The sequence below is a fragment of the Sardina pilchardus genome, chromosome 5 (assembly GCF_963854185.1).
Source record: "Sardina pilchardus chromosome 5, fSarPil1.1, whole genome shotgun sequence".
Classification (NCBI taxonomy): domain Eukaryota; kingdom Metazoa; phylum Chordata; class Actinopteri; order Clupeiformes; family Clupeidae; genus Sardina; species Sardina pilchardus.
This window is the reverse complement of record NC_084998.1, coordinates 11,979,830-11,989,952: the sequence shown is the minus strand read 5'-3', so window position 1 is coordinate 11,989,952 and position 10,123 is coordinate 11,979,830. Positions and strand designations below refer to the sequence as shown.

Below are 10,123 nucleotides of genomic sequence, written 5' to 3'. Positions count from 1 at the left end.
GCCAACCACAGCTGATTCCAGTCTGTCTCAGACTCAGTGGCAGGGGTTATTTCTCTCTATTACATTAAACACTTACTGTAAAGGAAGAGGTGATGTTTTTGGAAACAGAAACAGAAAAAGACAAATATACTGTAATGTCTGAATGAGGAAGAGTAAGAACAAGGGGCCCAGGGAGAAGAGCTCACCCAGTGAGAGATGCAGTGAGAGGTGCAGTAGGAGGTGCAGGAGCGGTGAGAGATGCAGTGAGAGGTGCAGTAGGAGGTGCAGGAGCAGTGAGAGATGCAGTGAGAGGTGCAGTAGGAGGTGCAGGAGCGGTGAGAGTAGCAGTGAGAGATGCAGTAGGAGGTGCAGGAGCGGTGAGAGATGCAGTGAGAGGTGCAGTAGGAGGTGCAGGAGCGGTGAGAGATGCAGTGAGAGGTGCAGTAGGAGGTGCAGGAGCGGTGAGAGATGCAGTGTGAGGTGCAGTAGGAGGTGCAGGAGCGGTGAGAGTAGCAGTGTGAGGTGCAGTAGGAGGTGCAGGAGCGGTGAGAGTAGCAGTGAGAGGTGCAGTAGGAGGTGCAGGAGCAGTGAGAGATGCAGTGAGAGGTGCAGTAGGAGGTGCAGGAGCGGTGAGAGATGCAGTGAGAGGTGCAGTAGGAGGTGCAGGAGCAGTGAGAGTAGCAGGCCCAAGGAGAGGGCAAGATAGAGATGTAAGAATGGTGGTGGCATTTTTTTTTTTAGTTCCCCCTTTATATCTGGGCTTTTTGCTGTTGTTTTTTTGTTCAGAATGCTCTTGTGTGTTTCATGGATATTTTGTTCACTGTAAGCAATACTGTAAAACTTTTACCGTTCTATTAGGCCTATACTATAAACAGTATCTCTACTGTACCTCCTGTAGTAAACAGTAAAGGGAAACAATGTTTTTTTACTGGAATGCTTTTGAATGTGAACATTACATATGTGGATATACAGTTCCCAACCAAGAAATGTAGTGTAAAATTTGTGTATTGCATGTTTTGCATGCAAATGCCTGTAAAACTGAGACATGAAAGTCTGGACCTGGACCTTCATCAAGATTTAACTTTGACTATTACATTTAGCCAACATTTTGTTTGTGTTTATAATATACAGAAGGTGGTCGTGCTCAAGGCATCGGCAGTGGGCTGGTGGCGGGTAGCGGGAAATCATTTTTAGAAAAGTCAGTCAGAGTCACTAACTAACTAACAGGCTGAAGTGGCTGGAAAAGAGTAGAGTGAAAACTTCATCAGATATAAAACAAATGTTTTTTTTTCGTGTTTGCTTTTTTTTACACTTATTTACAAACAAATAAATGTTTTTATGATTTTAAAATGATTTTATGATAAATTGACTTTATGTGCATGTCTGCAACTAAATCAACCGATTCCACTGTCAGACTTACAGTATATAACTGCTTCAAATGGTCATGACTGACTGGACATTCTTGCAGCATCATTTCCATCCAGCATTACTTAGTGGCCGAGCAAAGAGTTTTTACACAAGGTTTGGAGGCAAACAAACAATACAATTAGCAATAAGAATTACAGTGTAGTTTTTGTGGTTAGGACAATGGTGAAGCAATCAGAAGCCTGGCTTGCATCATGTCTGAAGCTGAGAACCATTCACCCAAATGGAAGGGCACTCTAGCTTTGAAAGGCTTTTATGCCAGATGCTGTATTCAGGCCATCCTGTGCACAACCTCCATGAGTCTAGTGTTGGGTCTGACCAGATCCTTGTGAGAAAATGAAAGTAAAGGGCTTTATCTTCGCTATTCTGATCCACTGGACTATTTGTGCCGAACAGAGAGAGTTCTATTCTTCGACGGGTACAGTATTTTCATTCCACACAATAACAGTTAAAGTCAGCTTGTTGTTGTCATTATAACATTTTCCATCTCCAGGGTGCAGTCACTGTATTATGGAGTATTATATGAGTAATGCCAGTGTATGACGCATAGAATGGCTTTTGCAGTGATTTTTGGAGTATATTTTACTTCATGCATAGTAGATCCTGTTGCATTCACCTACATTTGACTAACAAAACAAAACAGTCAGATTCTTCACATGCAGAGTGTACATAAATACATTTGGAAAAAAACATGAACAAGGCCTATTTTAAGCCTTGTTTTTGTGTGACACCTTTTTTTCTTGCGGGACAAAATTATGTTATTAGCTTCTTCAAATGATGTGAATGCCACTGTTTTGTGAATGTGAACTACATTTCTAGATCATCTGATCAAACTCCTTGAGGTAGGTAAGGACCTGGTGAAGAATCTTGGGGAGTACATAACAGCAGAGGAAGCCATTTTAAAGTCCCTCAAGAGGTAACATTTATCTTCTACTTGTCAATTACTCTTTTGGGCTTGTGTGGTACTACGCACATTTTGTGGCTTCAGTACCTGGCCACCATTGTGCTTTTGAGCACTTAACTCATGTGCTTAATGAATTCATGCAAAAGTTTGCAGGTTGTTTTTTCTCCTGTTAGCCTTATTTTGAGGTTAGTCAAAAACAGTATGATGTTAAAAGATGCCATTTTGGTTTTGCTGTGTACTGTATGTTGTAAATTAGTGTTGAGATAGATGATTTTGGGAGTGTATTCATGTTCTCCTATTGCTATTTCACATACTGATCCAGTTTGTGTGATCCAAGCCAGCAGCATGTCCTGGTCAAAGTCATATGTCGATAGAGGAATGTTACAAGTGTTTTTATCACTCTCTCCTAACCAGTTTTAGTGATTGTTTGATCTCCTCAAGTGCTACCTAGAGGTCAAGACATTCATAACTAGAGCGTAAAATGAAAGACATGCCCTTCTTTTTCGATTGCTTTGCACTAATGGCTAGGTATATGGCCTAGAGGCTGAAGAATTTAGCTGAATGCTCATGTCTGTTGTAATTGCTTCGTGTTTGCCTGTCATGTTTGTGAAGCGTCACCTGCTGTGATTTTGGGTTGAGTTTGCTATAATCCTTAAGAAGCCCTTAAGTTTAGGTGTGGAGGTTGTTGTTAGACAATCTTCAACTTGATTGTAGGGTGTAACAAAAGCTCTAAAGCCTTGAGCTGTTTCCAAAAAAATATTGCACTATTGCAGATCCTGTTGACAGTCCAGTTAAAGGAATACGCCACCCAAAAATGAAATTAAGCTAGTCTCGGTCACCCCCAGAGTTAGAACAGTGAAAAAAAACCCGGTTAAAATCCGTCCGGGCATTCTCCTGCTTTGGGAGCAGCGATGTTAGCTTTAGCTTAGAACAGTTGCTGTAGTTGAAGGGTGTCAGTGAGCACGTCCTCCAAAAAGTGACCGAGACGTCTACATTTTTTTCTAAATATATCTTGGGAGCCGTGTGTTCAAAACGAGTACAAATCATAATGCAAAATCGAACGAGACTATTACCTGGGCAGATCTTTACTTGGAACTATTTTCAGCCTCATCGCCGACGAAGCACCGCTAGCTAGGCGCAAAGTTCTCACGTAGCACCACTTGTGAAGTTCCAGTCGAAGCTAGTTGGGAGTTTACAAGACTGCTACGTGAGAACTTTGCGCCTAGCTAGCGGTGCTTCGTCGGCGATGAGGCTGAAAATAGTTCCAAGTAAAGATCTGCCCAGGTAATAGTCTCGTTCGATTTTGCATTATGATTTGTACTCGTTTTGAACACACGGCTCCCAAGATATATTTAGAAAAAAATTTAGACGTCTCGGTCACTTTTTGGAGGACGTGCTCACTGACACCCTTCAACTACAGCAACTGTTCTAAGCTAAAGCTAACATCGCTGCTCCCAAAGCAGGAGAATGCCCGGACGGATTTTAACCGGGTTTTTTTCACTGTTCTAACTCTGGGGGTGACCGAGACTAGCTTAATTTCATTTTTGGGTGGCGTATTCCTTTAACTTTCAATGATGTACTAAACTTTTAAACCAATTGACCTTTATGGCTATTTATTGCTCCGTGTGAAATAATAATGTCTGAAATGTAGTATCACAGTCTCATATGATTTCCCATGGCTAATCCTGTGAGACACTGCGTTGCATGATTCACAGCGTACATTTGGTTACTGATTTGATGTTAAAGTTTTTGTTTGGTGTCTGTCTTTGTATGTCTTGGTGTCACGGGTATGCAGGCGATTACGCCGCTCCGTAAAAAACCCTTTATGTACGGGATAATGGACGACACGGTGACGCCGTGCGGTTATTCAAAGTTAATGCACGTTCTAGACGGTGATACGGCCCGACGCGAAGGGGCGTTACCCGTCGATGACGCAAAAGTGGCGTTATAGGCACGTTCAAGATGGCTGCGCAGCACAAAAACTGCGCAGCACAAGATGCACGTGGTTAAAAATCTGTCCACGATGGTCTAGATGGGTGTGTTTTCGACTCGGCAGTCGGTATCACATGGCCTCAACTTATTGCGGGAGCAAGGCATGGCCAGGCGGCTGCTCCGCAGCAGAGCAGCAGCCGAAAAGGTACTGCGGAGCGCAGCGGAGCCTAGACCCTGCCTTCATGACGTCAGGTCTTTGCCCTAATTGGCTTTTACATCCCTGACGTATGTGCAGGTGTTTAGATACCTCCTCATATCCACATGGGTCCATGCGGGTCCGTGCCTCGTGATTCGTCACATGGTCAAGTCTAGACCACGGGAAGTGGAGAGTGTACAACTTCATAGCAGCGTTTGTATCCCTGCCCCTGCTGCCGCCGGCAGATCTCGCTGCTGCAAGAGGTCAATTTGAACGCGCCTTATCTTACAAATATTGACATCATAGCATCTGACCAATCAGCAGTGGACTACAGCACAGGGCTGGACTGGGACCAAAAAACGGCCCGGGCATTTTTGGCCATAGTGGCCCACCATGATAATTTACACGATAAAACATATGTGCACACTGTTTTGTTTGTAAAAAAATATTTAAGTAAACCGCAGTAGGCCTAGCCTGCATGGAAGCGAGTAGCCTACCCTTGCTAAAAAAAATATTAATTATTATTATACTCTCTCTCTCTCTCACACACACACACACACACACACACACACACTAGAGCAGGGGTCTCAAACTCAAATGAGCTGGGGGCCACTGTAACCAACATTAACTGGTTGGGGGGCCGCATAGGTTGCCCCCCCCCCCCCCCAAGTCTGTGGTTTACGAAGGTGTAAATACTGTATAGCCTAGGCTACCTATCTAATCAGCATATGATGTCTGGATGACAACTACCTCAAATTATGCACCTCTCAGTAAATACTGAATGTTGAACATATTCATATAATGCTGAGCAGTTTTACTTTGCTTTTTTTGTCCTTTCCCCGATAAGAAATTAACAGCAAAACAGTAAAATGTAAACCAACAACAGTAAACTATGGCTACGCCTACTAGGCTACTAACACAAAGCTTTTGTATACAATGAAGAAGCCTGGTCAAATCAGTGCCTGTCAAGTGACTTTGCAGTTTTTCAGCTGTCTGTACGGGGTCCAGGACACTATCATCTCAATTACCACTGGCACCTCCATTTATGTTGGGCAGAGGGTCGAAGCATGGCAGCCGCAACACTGTCGTTCACTCAAAAGACGCACCTTCACAGACGCAACCAGATCACTGTCAATTACGATCGATCATCTCCAAAAGGCAGACATACTTCAGAATCAGATATGTGAATAACAGACCCAAGACCTCATCAAACGTGATTTTTTGTTTCAACATTTTATGTATTTCTGCTTCAGTTTGTGCAAAACTGTGACCTGCATGCATCGCTTCCGCGTCATTACAAACCGCACGTCTCCTGCGTGTAGTTTGTAATGAGGGGGCTAGTTCGTGAAAACGTTGCTTGAATCGAAACACTTGATGTATAGTAGGTGGAGTCTAGGCTACAAACGTACCTCCCGTCTGTTTTAACCCGTGTCGTTTATCGCATAAAAAATACCCTCAAGGGGCGACTTAGGCTACATTATTATTTTGACAGAAAGTTGCGGGCTGGAACATGTTGCAAGCAAACAATTGCTAATTTGTGTTGTTGTCACGAGCCTGAGCTATGGTAGCGCAGCTATAGAGCCCAGCCCACGATTGTTACAAAATATAAAATGCTAGATGCATCTGCGCGGGCCGCACTATCATTAAGCTTCGACTTCAGGCCGGGGGCCGCAAAATATCGTCTCGCGGGCCGCAATTGGCCCGCGGGCCGCGAGTTTGAGACCCCTGCACTAGAGTGACCTTTAAACCAGCAAGGATGAGGTTGTGCGCAAAACTCATGCTATTAAATGCTTCACTAAATAAAACCTGCTATAATTTATGTTGAGCATTTGCACAGTTTTAGCCAACAATTCACCTTGATAGCCTACTATTTAGTGAAGATGTATAGGCTACACATCCCAAAACATTTTCATTGTTAATTCCATGGGCTATCACCATTCCTGTTTCATTCCATGCGTCTGACTGCATGTCTGTGTGTATGGGTGTCTGCTTGTCGCAAAGAAATGTGATAGTTTGCTTGTTGTACTGCGTCAAGATTGACAACAATTTCGACCAATCGTGACTGTCTTAAGATTTCAGAAGGTTGATGGCGAGCCGACAACTCGTTCATTTATAATGGGTATCGCAATTCAAATGCATGCGAGAGGGCTGAGGCTACACAGAAACCACACAAAAAGACGCGCTCACACTATAAAACTTTGTTTTGCTTAACTGGGTGCTGAATCCTACATAGTAGGCTAGGCAGGTAATACATCTAAAAGAAGCAAGGGTAAGAAGCAGTCGCAGATTTCAAACTTTTAATTGTTCGTTGTGCGCCCAAAAAGTTCAGCCAACATTTCGGCTCCTTCTTACCTGCCTCACAGTAGCTATTCTGACCTCCTCCTCAATCTGTCCCTGCTGGGTCACGTCTCTCACCTCTTTCTCCTCCTCCGAATCAATTTGAATAGCTACTCCTTCCTCTGTGTAACTCTGTTGCACACTCGCATGTGCCTCTCTGAAGCCTGCACTCGGTGCTGCTTCTGCACTGCTGCTAAATGTCGACGGCCCTGTTTGAACTTGTGGTGGCAAACATTTCTGTAATTTTAGCACATTTTTGCTGCATCCACTTGTAGGCTTTAGCCTTTTATCTCGCAACTTCTCTGCGCCCCCCTTGCGCTTTTGTGGTTTGTCTTCGTACATTTTCATATACGGACGGTCTCAAACTCCGGTCGAACTCCAGTCAAGAGGGAGATGAGGCCGGGAGGGAGATAGGGAGGGCCCTGAGATTTCATTGGACTAGCCCAATGTCCATTAAGGCAGTCAACCAATGGGCCGCGATTCGCTACCGTTGTGGCCGTACGCTATATAAATGAGCCTAATAATTGTTTTTATTATTATTAAATTGACAGCCTCGGCCCCAAATATGCGTCGGCCCACCGGGCATTGCCCGGTATGCCCTATGGCCAGTCCATGCCTGCTACAGCACCTCAAACACAACCATCTGGGAGAAATATATTTGATCATACGCCCTATTCACATAGCCTAAGTGGCACAAGTGTCCATTTTACACATATGCCTGATGTATCTTTTTAAATATAATTAAATGGCACACAGGTGCTTATTGTTAGTGTGAGACCTAGTACTGTGTGCATTTATTTTAATGACTCAATACTGGTTAGTGATAAAACACAATTATGAGCAAATATAAGTGGTAATTTAGTGATTATAGTTGTATTTCGTTTTTTATACACTGGTACATAGGAGTATAGCATTCATAGTACTAGGCACCTGTGTATGCCATTCATGCCATTTAATTATAATAAAAAGATACATGGTACACGAGTCCATGCACCAAGTTTGATTAATTTCTTTAATCTAGATTAATCTCACTGTAATCTTGAAATTAATCTAGATTAATTTGAGGTGCACCAGCGCAAAATTTAGGTGCACCCACATTTTTCATTGCATCGCCTTTAACGCTAAATGGTCACCTTTTTATTGCTGTCCTTTCATATAGCCTAATGATTTTTTAACAACAAAAAGCCTAGAAAAAACTTGAAACACAATAAAAGAATATTTTCTTTACAAAATTATTTATACGGTAAGCCTATTCTACATACTGAAATTTCTGATATTCATGACAGCACACTTTATGCAGATTGTAGCCTGCTATTCATTTTACAACTTTGCCTCTTTAATTGAGCTGTCTGCTTGAAACCTCAAAAACAAACAAAGTAGCTTAGCCTAGTTGGCTAGTTTATCATAGTTTACTGGTAGGACTGTTCAGTTTCCCCGCGTGTGTTTACTGTAAGTTTCAATGTGGGCTAATACTTTTTCTCCTTTCGAGTTTTGGAGTTGGAAAACATTGGTATTGAGATTATCATCCAACTCATGCAAGAGTGACTTGAATGTAAGAGTTTTAATCAACTTTCTGCAGCAATGATGCTAACCGGAATTTATATTAATTTAGTTAACGTTTTCTATGCATCATTGCTTTCACGATTGTGAATGTTTTATTTGGATTAAATGTGCATGTCGAGGGGCGGGTCGCGAGTGTCCATTGAGCGCGCACGGGAGAGTGATGCCTTCAGGCATAAGTGTGAGTAGCCTACTGCGAATGTTATGAGATAGACTATCTTCTAGTTAATCTAATCTACACACAGGTTGTTCTTTTCTCCTTCACTTCTGTTTATTGTGGTAGTGTCTTATGACTCTGAGTGAACTGATGGCATCATGTTGACAGTAGCCTATGCCGTCAAACTTCAAAAGAAATGTTTACAGATGTTTACACCAATATGGTGTGCTAATTTCTGAGGAATTAGACGGCTTCAGCAGGAAAATGATGTGACAGAGCAGAGTACACTTGCATATCGCGAAGAACCACATTCTCTGTCCCCATGTCCGTGCGCGTCAGTGTCGGGCAGCGACCAACTATATAATACGAGGGTCACAATTTGTAAATGCAGCTCAGAGCCACATCATTTTCCTGCTGAAGCCGTCTATGCACCCGTTTGCAGATTCCATATGGGCTCAATTTATGGTATGAGTCTATGTGCCATACGAAATTGGGTCCGAGAAGTAGCCAGTCTGCTTCTCAGGCGTCGCCGGCGGCGACACTGGAATCCTTCAGGGTCGAGTTCACTAAGAATGATGGGCACATCTCTTTTCTCACCCGCAAGCCATTCTCTAGTATTTTTGTGCATCCAATGAATGACAGACATCCCAAGTCTCCCGGAAGTTCCTGTAGTCTCCCGCATATTAATAGCGGCTCACTGATGCCCGCAAATTACTTAAAATCTCCCGGAATCTAGAGCGAGCGGGCAAGATCGCGCACACACGACACAGACTGTGCTCAAAACTGCGCACAGCATCTGTGTAGCGCGCACACGACAGAGAGGCAGAGGGAGAGACTGTTCATGTGTGTAGTGTGCGTGTGTGTCTCATGAAGCATCCTGATTGGCATGTTTCGGTAAGTCAACCAATCAATTTCCAGTGTGGGCGGGATTATATCTCTTCTCCCGAACCGTATCAATAGGTTTCATTTCAAGTGCATATTCAGGCCGGCTAGTTGCCAGGGATACAAGTTGCAATGGAATAAGAATAAAAGCTGTTTACATAAATAGTATAAGCAGCCCATAAAGTAATCTACATATTCTTACACGATTAGAAGTGCACTGGGCTATAGGGCCCCCCCCCCCGCACATTTTTTTTTTGGGGGGGGGCCCTATAATAGGGGGGGGGGGGGGTAGGGATAAGGATGGGGATACCTCCCTGAAATGACTTTTTGCAGGTTGGGATGCCTGCAATGATAGCCTACCCATGAAACCTCCCGGGACCTTGGAGTTAGCCCAAAATAAAATCAATAACGGGATCTAAGTCATCATAGCCACGGCAGCGAAGACCGCTTGTTCGCAACGTATAGGCGTTACTAAAGTTGCCAGTATTTCTTTGTGTGACATACCTAACCCATGGTAAACCCTAGATCCATGTCTTTCACAATGCCTCAAACTGACCCAAGGCCTACATGTCACAACTGTAACAGCAAATTGGATAGTGCTCATCATGTTCTAACTTACGCACATTATAAGCTATAAATCATGGGCACGTTCTTTAAAGAACGAGCTCTCGATTTGTTTTAATTGAGAGCTCGATTTAATAAAATGAGAGCACGATTTTGTAATTCAAGGGCTCGATTTTATAAAATGAAA

The 10,123-nt window shown here is 43.3% G+C and overlaps 1 protein-coding gene across 1 annotated transcript in view; it reads left to right on the top strand.

Moving 5' to 3' along the window:
• The first annotated feature begins 1,684 nt into the window (after positions 1-1,684).
• Positions 1,685-10,123, top strand: part of LOC134079780 (prolyl 4-hydroxylase subunit alpha-2-like) — a 32,439-nt gene continuing 24,000 nt past the window's right edge. The window contains exons 1-2 of the mRNA XM_062535855.1: positions 1,685-1,822; positions 2,224-2,320. Coding sequence (XP_062391839.1) covers positions 1,741-1,822; positions 2,224-2,320 — 179 coding nt within the window. The 5' untranslated portion in view covers positions 1,685-1,740. The remainder of the gene's footprint in view (positions 1,823-2,223; positions 2,321-10,123) is intronic.